At 46.5% G+C, this 15219-nt stretch overlaps 1 protein-coding gene across 2 annotated transcripts in view; it reads left to right on the top strand.

The window, feature by feature from the left end:
* PTDSS2 (phosphatidylserine synthase 2) overlaps positions 1–15219 on the top strand; it is a 29994-nt gene that overhangs the window by 1596 nt on the left and 13179 nt on the right. For both annotated transcript variants that reach the window (XM_038138236.1, XM_038138237.1), the window contains exons 2-3: positions 6832–6933; positions 11548–11630. In XM_038138236.1, the coding sequence (XP_037994164.1) occupies positions 6832–6933; positions 11548–11630 (185 nt within the window). The remainder of the gene's footprint in view (positions 1–6831; positions 6934–11547; positions 11631–15219) is intronic.

Raw genomic sequence — 15219 nt, 5'->3', positions numbered from 1 at the left:
CTGCCAGCTGTTTTGGGAAGCCTTAAAATACCTATTTTTGCTGTAGAATCTCACCTCGCTGCAGCTTTTGGTGGTGGTGACAGGGCTGTCACCCCAGAATAAACGCTGTAGTGCAGTTAGTGTGGCCGTGTGGATTGCTCCTCTGGAGATCTGGATGTGTGCCTTGTGCTCTCAGGGGCTTCCCTGTGTCAGGTGGTCCCTTTCCAGGAGGGCAGCGTGGCCAAGTGTGTTTCTTAACTTCCCTATTTATCCAGTTTTTTTTTTTTCCCTAGTAGCTTGTGCTGGCAACCAGGTGTTTAAACATCTGGAAAAGTCCCAAGATTTTTCCTGGTGTTACTTTTGCCCTGTATGTGTTAGAGTATCCTTTGGCAATGGCTCAGTTCCTACCTTGTCCAAGGATAAAGATGATCCAGATTTTCTTCCTGTGACCCTTGGGGCTCCTCTCATGCTGTGGAGGTGGCCACAGGAAAGGGAGATTTTTGAGAGTGGCTGCCCTCTGAGTTTGGGAAATCATGGAATGCTCCTTCTCTTTGGAGTTCAGCAGTTAGGGATAAGGTTACTCTCATGGCTCACTCCTTTTGGGAAAATGAGAGGAATTGGGGTCTTTGGATACAGAATCATTCCAGGAGTGGTTTAATTTGCAGAGGTGACTTTCCTGCTATTAATGTGGTCCTTGGGAAAGGTGGAGCTTCCTAGCTGGCTTCCTGCTCTTTAAAATCTGTTTGGAACTTTGGAAAACTGCTTGTGTGCTAATATCTCTGGTCTTATTCCTTATAAATGACTTGGAACTGGAAAATGCTCCCTTGTGGGAACCTGCTCAGTCAGCGTAACCTGGCAGCTCCCTTTGCCATTAGGAAATGCCAAGGGAAGGGAACAGGAGGAAGCTTTCTGAGGCAGATCCCTGGTTTCTGTATTATTTATCCCTGAACTAATTTCCTAGCAGGCAGCTGGGAATGCCAAGCTTTCCTGGCAAGCCACTGGAACATGTCCCCTGTTGTTTCCAGCACCTTGGATTGTTCTTGTCTGTGTGCCTTCAGTAGGAGCTTTCACACAAAGCCCTGCTTGTTCTGGGGTCGTTTAGTTGGACAATGTGTGTGATGTTCTCCTAAAATTTCTGCAGATATTTCATAGCTTGTCTTTAACCAAAGAAGATTTCCCAGGAAAACGTCCATCCAGTCTTGATTTGAGGGTGTTGGGAGGTGCCAGATGCACTTTTGCCGCCCCATAGTGACTCTGTGGGTTAATTGCTTTTTCAAAGCCATACTTTAATTTGGATTTCATTAGCTTTGATGTCACCTTCTGATTATTAACGTGTTTTATCTCTCACACTAATAATCTCACGTTGCCAGCACGTGGATGTGATATTAATTCCCGAGGTCATGGTGTGGCAGCAGAGATCTGTGGAGCTCGGGATGTTAAAATTAATAAGAAAAGAACTAAAGAAGAGGGAATGGCAGCTATTCTATAGGCTAATGGCAGTGTTTGTAGGAATTATTTCCACCTTCTTGTGCAGAAAGCGCGGAATTTGCAGCTAAGGAAGAGACGGTCCCTGCTGGCATGTTCCTCTCGCTGTGCTCAGTGTTGTGACTCTTCCCAGATGGCCTGGGAAATGAGGATATGTGTGGGCAAACCAGCTGGTGTTGGAAAGAAGGGGTTGCTACTCAACCCAAAACATTCCTTACCCATTCCTTGTGGAGGTTGCTCTTATCTCTGAAATACCCGGGATTTGCTGAGGGGCGGTCTGCAGAAGAGGTGGGGATTTATCCGGAGGAGAGATTGGGGAGATGGAATATCCACAGCTTCTCTGCGCCCTCTCCTGAGGGATGGCTGTGGCACTTCCAAGGCAGCATTCCTGGAGTTTGCTGGGAGCTGAACGTGGGATTTTTCCCTGCTTTGATGGCACCACGCCGAGCTGTGCTGCCCGCTCAGGATTCACTGCTCTGGAGAAAAGGACCTTTGCTCCAGAGCCCTGGGTCACCCTGCCATGCTTTTCCAGCCTGTGGGAATGCCCTGGGCAGGGAGCAGGGACATCCAGGCCTTGTGCAATCCCACTAAGCCACGCTTGCCAGCTGGTCATGGATGAGAGGGCCTGTGCCTTGGGAATTGCACTGTGGGAATGGCATTGCCCTTTCCTCAAAGGAAGGGGCTGCGTAGTTCTGCCAAGGAAGCTGGAAATGCAGAAGGAATATCTTTGTGGAGAGAGCCTGTAAGAGTTCAGTGTCCCACCTGGATATCAGGTCTCTATATTGCTTTTTTTTTTTTTTAAATAAACACATTCCCAAAATTTTAAGGAGAGTAGGGAAAAATGTGCTTAAAGAATGTTACCTGTAATTCCTTGTCACTTGTCTCGGTAGAACTTCCCTAAACTATCTTCAAGGTGCACATTTCCATAGGTTTAAGTAAAAAAAAAGTTTATTAATCAAAATAGTGCATTTGTGGAACTTGCAAGCTCTGTGGAACTGATGGAAACCTCGGGAACTTTGGGAACTCGGTCTTTCCTCCTCAGTGGAAGGAAAACCCCAGATTTGCTGCAGCTTTGCTGTTGACCTGTGGTTCTGGCTCTCTGGAGGTCTGTGCTCTGGGCTTCTTTGGGGAGATGGCAAGGAAAAGGCACGTTGCTATTTTGGAGTGTCACAAGTCTGTACGGAAATTTAATCGGCGTCGGGTGACTTCAGGGACGTGCCGAAGACCTGCGACTGCTCTAAGAATAGGGACTGTTTTATGGACTCTAAACAGATTTTAAAACATAACTTAGAGCTTAAAACCAGCAGGGATATTTGTATGGTTGGGTTTGACTTGAAGTTGTCCAAACCGTCCGTCTGTCCCCAACAGTTTGCCTGTCAGTTACAATTTTTGCTTCAGATATGGTTGGTTTTAAATTAGTATTAATTTTTGTTGTGTTTTCTTGTGTCCTATTCCTCACACAACCCTCTGCCGCTTTCGGAGGAAAGGGTTTGTTTTACTATTTGCCATATTTTCTTTAGAATTTCCAGGTGATGTGTTGGTTTATGGAGGGTACAGAGCTTTGACATCCATTTAAAAATCTCTTTCAGGCATGGTTTAATGAATTTGCCATTATTTGAAATAAAGAATGAAATAATGAAAAAGTCACTGACAGATTTTTGGGTCTGCTGACAGATCCTTTCACCAGCAGCTGCAATTAATGCAACTTTTTTTAACCCAAGGGGCAAACTGGACTGGCTCTCCTTTGGAATTTTGTTCCACTTAAGAGGACTGACCAAAATATTAATAAATAAATTCTTTGCATTGTGTTCCAGTGATTGTTATTCTGTTTAATGTTGCATCACTGGTGACAAACAAACCATGGATAACAAGGGTGTGGTCCCTGCTTAAGCTGATTTTAATTTGTGGGAGATTGAATGAGGCCATGGGCCGCCTGCTCCTGGGTGTTACTCTCTCCTTTTCACCCAAGGATCTGTCAGAATCTCCCAAAAAATGACATGTTTAAACAATTTCTTTACTTCATTTCTGTCATAGACTTCAGCTGGAAAATAAAAGAGCTTGTAGTCATTTTCTTGACAGACCTGCAGCGTCTCAGTGTGACAGGAGAATGACCTAGCATGAAAAAGAGAAGTTGGGATCAAACTTAATCCTATTAACTAGGAAAAAAACCCACTTTCTTTGTGATCTGCAGTGCGGGAGAGCTTCACTTGCTCTCAGTTGGTGTTTGAGTTAGCAGGGCAAAGGCTTGTGTGAAAACAAACCTGATTTGTTTCATCTCAATCTCCCAGGGCTTGAATGGGGAAAGAGCCAAATGTGAGGTGCACAAAGGCAGGAAAAATAAGCTACTTAATATTCCAGCTTTTTAACAGTTTGGGATTTGTTGTGAGTTCTCTCCCCGGCCTTAGATTCTTTTGTGCTCAGGTGCATCAGGCACTGCTTTGCAGAGTTTTTGATGTGAAACCTCCCAGATCTGGCTGCAGTTTGTACCCCCTTTGCTTTGGGCGTGTTGCCCAAGCTGCTGTGTGTAATTCTAAGGGGAAGATTCCCAGCTTAGCTCTTTTCAGCCTCCCAGGCTCCAGGCCAGGAGAACATAAGCCTTCCCATGTAATTCCTGCCTTGCTTACCTTGCTGGGTTGTTCTTAGCTTGCCTTCCCCTGGTGTGTTATTTTAAAGTGTGTGTGGAGATGAAAACAATCCCCTTGTGCCATTAAATTCATCCTGATCTCTCAGAGAAGCCCTTCCTTGAGGAGAGCTGCTCCTTTTTTGTGGGATTTTATTTTATTTTTAAACTCCCAGGCTGTGAGAAGATGTGGTGTAATTCCGTATTTCCCAGCTTGTTTTCCTGTCTGAAGTGGATTTGTGTGATGCTGTGCTCCCTCTCATTGCTGTGTCACTGCTCACAGCTCTCTGCCAGCGCTGCCAGCTTGCTCTTTCCAGAAGTCAAGCCCGTCTCCAGAGTCTTTCATCCCAGCTCCTGGAATTCACGCGGTGCTGGAAGCACCTTTACCTTGACCTGCTAGGAGGGGATCTGGCAGCATCTGGAGGTGCAAGCTGAGCTACAAGGGAAATGATGAGAGACCAGCCTCTTGTTTCTTCTTAAACAGCTGGTTGGGCTTCAGGCTGGTGGCTGTGGCACCGAAAACAAATGGGAAATGCGTGGGGCTCCCCAGCACTGATCCTTCACTGTCCTACAGGATCCTCACAGGGAGGAACGCAGCTGCATCACCCTTGTGCTGCTAGAGGGGTTCTCAAGGTGTTTGTCCGAGGGAGGACGTGTAATGACTGATTTTTTGGCAATTCATGGGATCTGAGTGCATTGAAAAAGCAGCTGACTTGGTGTGGGTGTTCAGGTGGTGAAACAGCAAGGTGGGATTCCAGATTTGTTTTCACAGCCTCTTCAGAAATAAACAACAATGTAACTTTTATATATAATACATAATATCTGTAACTCTACAACAATAACTGTGTAACAGTATAACAATACAATAGTAAGTTTCAAAACCAGACACCAAAACAAGGCGTGAGGTACCAAAATAACCGGGAGATCGTGGAACCTTTCTGGTGCTGGCCGTAGAATCCATTCATTCCATCCACAGCCCGCAGGAGCGGGGTGTGAGTGGAGCGTGGGTTCAGTGCTGCTGTCCTGCCTCCTGGGAGAGGCTGGGTTTAGTTCTCCAGCTCCTGCAGGATCCAGGGCAGGCCCCACGTGAGCTCCGATGGCTGAATCACCTGTCCCGGCACCCGGGAAGATGCAGCTGCCGAGCAGGAGCTTGCAGCTGCCAAGCTTTTCCCTGGGTTTTGGCACTCCGATTCCTTGCTAATTCTGGAAGTACTCGTGGGTCCTCGTGTTTTTTCTGCTGGAGCTGGTGGTCTGTGTCCTCGGGACCACAAGGAAGGAGAGCCTTCAATGCCAAACTCTGTTCTGGCAGGGGCAGAAGAGGATTGTGTCTGCTTATGAGGTATTGCCCGTGTGGGATGGCAGGGATGCCGTGGAGAACGTGGGGTTTGCAGTAGGATGGAATTTTTGTTCACTAGCAGCCTTCCTTGGACTTTCAAAGCAGTTTTAGGTGGGTCACTGCGGGGTTATTTCAAGGGAAGTCAGCGGATGGTTTGGAAATCCCAAGGTTTACTGTGCACCCTGCAACCTGAATATACAAACCTTGGAGTGACATGGAGATGGGACGTGGGCTGCTGTTACAAAAGAATATGTAAATAAAATGGAAATAGAGCCAAATATGTCACATACAGACACCTTCTTTTACAAATTTTCACCTCCCTTAAACTTTCTCTTTATAGGTTTTTTTTTTATTATTATTAGTTTGTGTTAAGGGATGTTATTCTTTAAACCAAAAGTCATGGTGTGTCCTTTGGCCTTACTTGGACAGAGTTCCCATGCTTCCCAGCTGGGGCCAGAGGAGTTTTCCTATAAAAATACTAAGTGGCTTCTCATTAGGAGGGGAATTTTCAGCTTGAAGTAAGAAAAGATGCAGGCATTGTAAGAATATTCTCTGTCTGGTGATCAGTGGCTGTAGGGTGTGGGTGTCACCTCGGCTGGGTGTGCTCTGCTCACTCTCCTTCCATAGAATCACAGAATCCTGGAATGGTTTGGGCTGGAAGGGACCTTAAAGTTCATCCAGTCCCAAGGCCAGGGACACCTTCCACTGGCTCAGGTTACTCCAAGCCCAGTCCAGCCTGGCCTTGGACACTTCCAGGGATAGGGCAGCCACAGCTTCTCTGGGCAACCTGTGCCAGGAGAATTTCTCCCTGAGTGCTTCACCAAAATCCATGGAAACCTTTGGGCTCCCATGGCTGGGATGTTTTACTGCTGTGGAACAGCCACCCAGCTTTGCTGACATGGCTTTTCCCAAAGAAACCCCTTGTGCTAAGTGCACTGAAACTGTAGGAATATCCCTGGAAATCCGACATCTTGAGGTGGCATCAACAGCAACTGTTCTCCTTTAGAGTTGTTTTTTTTTTTTTTAATTTTTAATGACTCGTTTTCCTTGTGCAATTCCCTTGTCTGGAGTGAATTCCCTTTGGTTGCTCTCAAGGGCCTGCTTCCTCAGCTGCAGTTTTGATTAGTAGGCTGTGAAATAGAGCAGCACTGTCAGGTGTGGACCTGCCAAACCTGGGGAGACACCTGGAGCTGTTTAGATCTGGGTGTTTGCACTGGGTGCTGGTTTTTTCCAAGCTGCTGCTGATCACATGCAGTGCCACTGTAAGTTCTGCTCTCTGGGCTCTGCAGTAGAGAAAACCTCAATATTCTTGACTGCTGGCCGTGGTTTTGACCTCCTGAGGCTGCACTGGCGGGGTGAGATGTGAGTTTTCCTGCTTTTTAATGTCAGTTTTCTCTGTTCTGAATTTCAGGAGAGCTCATACCCTGACAGTCCTGTTCATCCTCACGTGTGCTCTGGGCTACGTAACCCTGCTGGAAGAGACTCCCCAGGACACAGCCTACAACACCAAGAGGTGAATATCTCAGGAATATCTGAATATTCCCAGGTGTGTTTTGGAAAAGGGACCTCCAGTGACCCCTGCACTCCCTTGTGGAAGTGCCTGTTCCCTTAGGAAGTTACAAAACCAGTCGTAAGTCTGTAAGCTTCTCTGATGCTGATCATTGAATTCAATTTCTAATCGGTTTAGTGTCACTGTCAGGCCTGTGGCTGCTCTGTGGTGTGATTTAAAGCAAAACACAAAAAGCTTGCTAAAGCCTCCTGGCTGGGTTTCTTTGGCAAGGGTTCTGCTGCTGTTTCTTAAAATAGCCTTTTCTTAAAAATAACCTTTCCTTAAAATAACCATCGTTTCAAAATGCTGGGAGCTGTGACTAATTTTTTTTCTGGCTCAAATGCTTTTTGTAAAATTCTGTTCAAGATTTCAATACAAATCCTTGTTTGTTGTTGAAAATTGCTGTGGGAACGCATAGCCCAGAGGGAAGCTCTGGGGAAATAAGCATGAATCTTACATGTGTGGTCAATTCCTACTGTAATTTAAACTGATCCAACGTGGTTTAATTTCTCCCCTTTTAAAATACAGCAGGGAAGAAAAAGGAGGCAGGAAAGTGGTGTTTTAAAAAGCTAAGCATGTTTTAAAGATATGCTGCAAAGCATCATTGCTAGAAGCAGGAAAATAATCATTTTTTACCAGTCTGGTTTCTTAAATATAATGAAATTTTCCCCCTTGCTGTTGAAGGTTTTTTTCCCCTCTTTTTGTACATTTCTGAAGTGACTCAGGATATAGCATCCATTGTCCTGGAGATGCAGGAATTGTGGTATTTCCTGAGATAATCTTGGCTGCTGTTCTGGCAGTTACACAATGCCTGGGGGTAATGGCACTCCCACTGTGCCCCACTGAGAGCTGGGATTTCACACGTGGGGGTGACATGGGACAAACTGGAAGGTGTCTGGAGCTGGGAAAGATTCTGGAAGGTTGCTGTGTGAACAAATGCCATGTTGTTCCCAGTCATAATGAGGGAGGCCAGGCTGGAGGGGTGGTGTGGCCTGGAATGGCCACTCAGAATTGGGAAGGGGAAGAGCTGGAAGAGAAGTGATGATGCATCCTTAGGGAGTAATACAGAGCTAAGGTGACTCAGTGGAATATCTTATTATTGAGCTTAGAGCCTCGGCTGCCTTAATCAAAACCAACCCAGGGAAGATTAGTCAGCAGGTGGATCTTTCTCTCAGGAAACACGAGTTGTTGTGTGCTTATCCAGTGCCCAGTTGTTAAAATCAATTTATAGCATCATGCCAGGAAAGGGGCAGCAAATGGGCTTTGCTCACTCCTGCAGCTCTGCAAGGTCTTGGCACAAAAATCCTTGAAAAGAGCACCCTGAGGTTTGGACGTGATCTTCCAACTATTCCATGTTTCATGGATCTCTGGACAAAAGGAGGCATTTCAGAGCAGGATAAGATGGACACAGTGTGCATCATGTGTGCCCGTAGCCCAAATTAGCACAGATTCTGTATTTTTGCTTTCATAATTTAAAACCCCTTACCCTGCCCCGAGACCTTTGTCAGTCCTGGTGTGGAGCTGTGTTGTCCTGCTGTTCCAGGCCCCACCCAGCACGAGGCTGTCCCTGTGTGCTGGTATTCCTCGGGAACACTTGGTGCCTGATGACCAGGGGGGGTTTTGTCACCAGGGAGCAGAGTCTGGAGCTGTCACGGGCTTTTATTTCCACCTCCTGCACACTGACAGTGGAGCAGTGTCTGGGGTAGGTGCAGAGCCTAAATACACACTTCCAAAGGCTCCAGCCTCCTTTGTTTCCGTGCCCTGGCTGAGCTGTCCTTGGGAGCTGCAGTAGGTGCTCAGAGCAGTAAATTGGGGTGAACTTCCCAAATTTGCTGGCTCTGTGTTTCCCGGACTGGAGTCATGGGATGGTCCCACCTTCTCCCCTGTAAAATCAGGATTATGTCGCCCTATAAAGTGCTGCATCCAGTCACTGGCAGGGGCAGGATGAGAGGTGGAGTCGTGGAATCACTCACTGGAGAAGCGATGGACAAGAGTGAGAGCAGGAACCTCTGAGCTCTGGGGTGTGGTGTGCTGGCTGAGATTGGTGTTTGCATCTGCTACAGGACTCTTCTGTCCTCCAATAGGGCAGTGAGACAATTAAAGGAGGATTGCTTGGGTTTTTTGTTTAAGATAAGGTTGCAGGAGCTTTTTATATGTAAATGTAATAAGAGTTCACTGGGATCACGCACGTATTCTAACTGCCCCTGGTGCAAGAAGAGTGGAACATTTCCATTGTTCGGCAAAGGAACATTTCCTTTGTGCTGTGAGCCTGTCTGATCCGTGAGAGCTTCATTCCCTCTGTTCTTCCAGCCGTGGGATAGCTCGTCCTGCCTGACAGCTGGGACGTTCTCCTCTGTTCAGCCTGGACTGAGCTCCTGCTCTGAGCGTAGCCAAATAAACGCCGAGCGCCTCCTCTGCACACCACGGAAGAAATCCACAGCTCCCAAATCTTTGGAAGGCTGAGCAGGGTGTCTCGGGGCAAAAAAAAAAAAAAAAAAGTTCTTTTTTTTTTTCATACAAACACATTCAGGTTTAAAAACACCGGTGTGCTTTCAGGGCTGTAGGTTGAATTTCCAGCTGGGAAATGTCTCTCCTGAGATGCTTTTTTACACAGCTCTTGGCAATCCCTGCTTTCCGTGGGGACAGATCACGCTGATCTCCTGCTGCTGTGGCTGAGCACCCACAGGGAAGTGAAGGTAAAGGTAACAGGAGGCCAGAGCCCTCTTCCAGGGCTTGTGGTGCCTCGAGGGGGTTGTACCAGCTGTGCCAGCACGCATCCAGCCCGGGAGGGGACAGGGAGTGGGAGCTGGCTCCTTGAATCCCAGGACAAAGGGCCATACACAGCTCCTCATTGTCCTGTGTGTCTGAATCGACTCTCAGCGCAAACAAGAGTTTGTTTGTGCTGATGGAGCTGATGCCAGCGTCTCCCTTTTTTTAAATTTTTTTTTATTTGGTTAAGTGCTAAAATGATGTTTGTGGGCACACTTTGCTATTTTGTGCCTTCCTGATTTGCTGCTCAGGAAAATCCATTGTCTGTGTCCAGCCAGGTGAGGAGAGGAGAGCCCCTCTCAGGTGCTGGAGCATTCCTGCCTCAGGCCAGGCTGCTGCTGAGGCATTGGAAGCTTCCTAAGGAGGTAAATTAATGAGGATAAGAGGGAAAATTTAGTTACCACTGAGAGGAAAAAAAAAAATGGAGCTGGTGTGGTTATCTATGCAGATTTGTGATTTGCTTCCAAACTTCCTGTGGTGAACTTGAAGTAAGTGAATGTATCTGGATCCCAAGCATATTTCGGCACAGCAGCTCTTGGGCCAGGACTGGGTTTTAGAGGAAGGAGCACAGCTGAGATCCTGAGCTGATTTGGATCCAGGATTTGAATTCCAGCTTTGGGAAGACAGCCCTCCCAAGGCCAGAGCAGTGGTCTGAACCCTTCAGTTCATGGCTGAGTTGGGATGGGCTTGTCACACCACGCAGGGCTGGAGCTTCCAGATGCAGCTAGGGACTCAAAATGCAGAATATTCTCATTATTGGAGGTCAGCTGAAAGGGTTTTGCCCTCCAGGTCTTTGGAAATCCCCATGGAACTGTCTATTCACAGATCCATTCAGCACCTAATTCCGGTGTGCTTCCCAGTGTTTAAAGCAAGCAGAATCACTGAGTTACCTCTGTTAACTAAACCCCATTTTTGATTTTCAGGAAGCACAAACATTTATACTCAGAGATGAATGTTACAAAATAGTTTCTGTAAATCCTTTCGTCTTCTATTTTGAAAGGTTTTTTGACATGTTTAAAGCACAAACAGTCTCCTCTTGCTTCTGGATTGTAACATTTTCTCTCTGGCAGGAAAATTACTGGGTATTTTGTGTGACTCCTGCAGACTGAGCCATTTTATTTGCAGTCAGGGGTTGCATCATTTTCTGCAAACGTGGAATGAGCTCTTTCCCAGTTGCCCATCCTTTCAGCCAGCTCTTAAGCAGGTGAAATGAGACAGCAAGCAGGATCCCGTGGAAGCTGAAGTGCAGTTAAAAGAGCACTTTTGGATTGCTTTATGCCATTTAATCCATTAAAACTAAAGGAACATGCCCAGGGTCGTAGGTCTTCGGTGTACTCGGGCTTCTGGTCTGATAATTTATTTTTATTTAAAATCTCTGTTATGTTCCTTAGGCTCTGTGTTATGGTTCCAGCTCTCGAAATAGCAGCAGTGCTGGTGTGGTCTGGAGAGCTCCTGCTTGTCTTTAATTGGTTAAGAAGCTGTTTTGGAGTGGTGACAAGTCTGACAGCTCCTTTTTAAATTCTGTGGAAATGTGGTGGAGCAGTGAGAGCTGTCTCACTGCTAAATCCTGTGTGTCTTTGTGAGCCAGTGGGAATAAAAGCTGCTCCCAGACACAGGGAAGTGTTTGACTTGCTGTGATCCTCAGCCTTTTTTTGGCTGTTTTTTTCTGGATGGTGTCTGGATCCATTTAGGAGGGACACGTTCAGCAGTTGAAGAACAAGGGCCAGACATTTCTGACATCAGAGAACATAATTTGCAGTCTTGGGAGGTGGATGAGGCAATAAACCAGTGTTCTGTTTTTCCTTGCAGAGGAATCGTCGCCAGTATTTTGGTTTTCTTGTGTTTTGGGGTGACACAAGCTAAAGATGGACCATTCTCAAGACCTCACCCAGGTAATTCACCTTGCTGGGCTCGCTCAGATCCTCCTGAGCAGCTGCCTGCTCTGTGAGGGAGGTCAATGTTTGTGTTGCCTGGAGAGCAGGTAAGTTGTAATTTCAGTAATCACAGGTTCCTCAGCACTGCACTGGTCGTGGAGGTTCCTCCATAACCACCCTGCTGGGCTTCCACGGAGCCTGCAGATCTGTTTGGATCTCCCTGCTTTGGCTTCCTGTTGTTGCTAAAAAGCTCTGTGAGAACTGCCAGGTTCTTAAACCTGAACTTCCCCTGTGTATCTTCATTTTTTTTCTCCTCTCTGTGCTGGGACTGCACTTGTGACCTTGTATCCGGTGCAGGAGCGCTTCCTTATCTCCATGTCCATTTTCCACGGGAGATTAAAGGCCCTTGATTATGATTTTAAAGGTTTCTTGTAAGACTGGAAGTCTTGAAAGCACAACACAAGCCTCTCTTCAGGTAGTGAAATAGCAGGTGAAACATGAAAACATTGAAATGGCTTTGATCTTTTGCCTATTTTTAGATGTGAATCGTTGAAAGAGGAAGAATTAAGGGAACTCATATAGACTTAAATAATATTCCTGAAAGCACTGGGCTCTCCTACAGCCAAATAAAAGCTGGTTTTATGCCAGAAATTTAACCCAGCAGCCACCCCACAACCCTCAGCCAAAGCAGGTGTGGTTCCAGAGCAGTGCCCTCAGCACACCTCTGCGGACCTGGGGCTTTATTAAATTTGCCTTTCTTATTAAATAGCAGGTTTTAGTCTTTCCTTCTGTTCCAGTTAATTGTGGTTCCTTCTGTCAAATCAGTTGCTCCTTTTGAGGACACCAGTGACACTTGGGTGCACCCCGGTTTTGAGGGTTTGTCTGGGCTGGTTTTATTGCCTAGAACAAAGCAGGGAAGTTTGGCTTTTACTCTTGCCCCCAGTGTAACATTTCCCCATCACATTTTGGCATTGTTTTGAGCTTTCTGCTTTCAGATGTCCTCTCCACAGCTGCAGGGTTGATTTGGGGCTTCCTGTGATAACGTGATGCTTCCCAAATTGCTGATTCCAGAGCGTGAAGCTGTGTTAGGAGCTCTTCTGTCACTCCAGTCCCCTGGGATCATCTTCTCTGCTGTCCCTGCCTTCCCTGCTGCTCTGCTGTGTGTCATTAACCTACTTTTCATTAAGGCCATTAAGGAAACTGAGCCCAGCCACTACCTTAGCGGCACCTGTCCAGACTGGTGGCTTCATTTCTTTTTTTGGTTGCCTTCTCAGCATTCCCAGCTTTAGCCAGGGGCTCATCCAGCTTTGCCCTTTCCCTACTGATTCCACACAGGCCCCCGTTTTCTGCAGTTTAATCATTTGCCACATGGACAGACACCAGTTGCCTCCCTGTAATTCAGAATTGTAGGATTGTCATGGAAATAAGTAGGCATGACTGTTCAGGCAAGACTTTACCAACTTGCCCTGCTTTTATCCCATTTTTCCACTGGCTGTGGTTCTATCCAATCCTTCACTGCTGTAGCCCAAGGGGAGCAGTACGGTGCAAGGGACAGATCTTAAACTCTCCTTGAGGATCCATCTGTTTGTTGGTGGGTGTACAGCCAAATTTGGGGAGCATTTCCTGGTAGAACTAATCCTGGGTACAGACAGCATCAGTAGCCTGTCTCCTTAGGATTTGCAGATAAGAGATATTCTTCCTTCTCCCTGCCAGCTCCTTTTCTGGAGCCTGCTGCTGTAGGAGCCCGGGAATGCTTTATTGCCTCTGTCAAGATAACATGTCCACGCTGTCATTCCAAAGAAATTTTCCATGACAGTTATTAATGCCCTGAGAAGCAGCTTTTAATATTCCCAGCCTCTGCCAGGAGTTCTTTTGACTTAATACAGGCTGTGTGACAGCATGAGCTGGACAGGGGGTCAATTGTGAGGGTCTGGAGTAACCTGTGGGATTGAGGGCTGGGATGGCTGGGAATGTGCAGGCAGGGACCAGGCAAGGGCAGCACTGGTGACACTGGAAGGAGCAGCTCCAGGACAAGTGTTTTCCTTGGGCAAACAACCCAGATTTTTGTATTTTTTTACTCATTTAGCCCCTCAGGCAGAGTGGGCCGGACTCTGAGCTGAAGTAGGGAAAGAGGCTGGTTGGATTCGGCTTGCTGGGATGTTCCTGCCCTGTTCCCAAATCCCTGCAAGGCAGCAGTTTCATGGTTGATCACAGGAATCGCTGGGTTATCAGGTGTGTCAATGATTAGTGGGGACCTCCTCGCTCAGGAGGAAAGCCCTGATTGGAGGGAGGCAAAATGGCAAGTGAATTAAAGGAAAACAAGCACTGGAGATGTGCCAAAAATAACCTGACAGCTAAAGCTGGGCCTGACCCAGCAGGAGAGAGAACGGTGTTTGTACAGCCTTGAAAACATTTGGGGTGCAGGTACTGGGTGTGTTCAGAACCTCTGGGGGACCTCTGTGAGCTGGGGAGAAACCACAGCACTAAATCAGAGCCACATCTCCATTTTTAATGATCTTTTTCTTTTGCTGAGCCTGCTCAGCAGCTGCCACAGCCCTGTGTACAGAATAAAAGCTCAGACAAGGATTAAGATTTCTCTGCTTTCTGTGTCTGCATCACTTTCAGGAGCAATCTGTCACTTTGCTGACTGTGAGCAGTGTAAAATCTCTGGTACGAGGTTTATGGGTTAGAAAAAATGGCATTTTTGGTGTCTGGCAGTGACATTTAAAGGTGGGAGAAGTGTGGAGATGAAAGGTTAATTCTCCCTGCTGGCTTGAATGTGGAGCCAGTTTGGGAAGAGGCTCCTCTCTTCCACATAATCCTGTGACCAATGGAGGATATTTTTTTGCTGTTTGGTTTTTCCCAAGGTGCATTTTGGAAAGACAAGCGGGTGAAAGCTGCCACAGAGCTCTGAACTGCTGTTCTGCAGGACACACCTGCCTTTTTTCTTTTCCTTTTGTCTTTTTTTATTTCCCAGAAGTGTAAAATAGGTGATTCTGATGAAATTAATTTAGCAGGATTGCTGCAAAAAGGTTTCACCTTGCACATTGTGGTCTCTTTTAATGATGGTGTCAGAGGCCGCTTTTAAAAATGCGTGGAGTTTGTTGGTATTTTTGGTTTCATTTTTTTATTATTGTTTCTTTGTTGTTTTGATTGGTGTTTTTTTTATATTTTTAAAACAATTTATTTCCTGCTTGAGGCTGAACTGGATCAAGACGTGTTTTGGGAGAAAACATCTTCTGAGGAGCTCCATGGGGAGTTGATTTGGGGTTCTGAGCTGATAACTCTTGTTTGTGAGCCTCTGTTTGTTTCATTCTTGTGTAATTTATGCCTGGCCTTGCTTTGAACATCAAAGTGCCTACATTGCCTTGGAATTAACAGAGAGAAATTCCCAAGGCAGGCCTGAGGGTCTTGGTTTCCTGGCAAACTCTGCTGGGATTCCTCTCCATCTCCCCCGTGGACCTGAAGAAGGAAAACTCTGTTTATAACCAGAAAACACCTGAAGGCAGGTGTGTGTGATGTTTCTGGAATTTCAGTGTCCATCCAGAATGCTGTGAGTTTTCCTGAATTCCCTTGTGTGGAATCTTTGCATCTGGGTAGGGAAAAC

This window comes from Motacilla alba, chromosome 5 (assembly GCF_015832195.1).
Source record: "Motacilla alba alba isolate MOTALB_02 chromosome 5, Motacilla_alba_V1.0_pri, whole genome shotgun sequence".
In the NCBI taxonomy this organism is placed as follows: domain Eukaryota; kingdom Metazoa; phylum Chordata; class Aves; order Passeriformes; family Motacillidae; genus Motacilla; species Motacilla alba.
The sequence above is the reverse complement of the archived record's forward strand: the minus strand, read 5'-3'. Positions and strand labels throughout refer to the sequence as shown.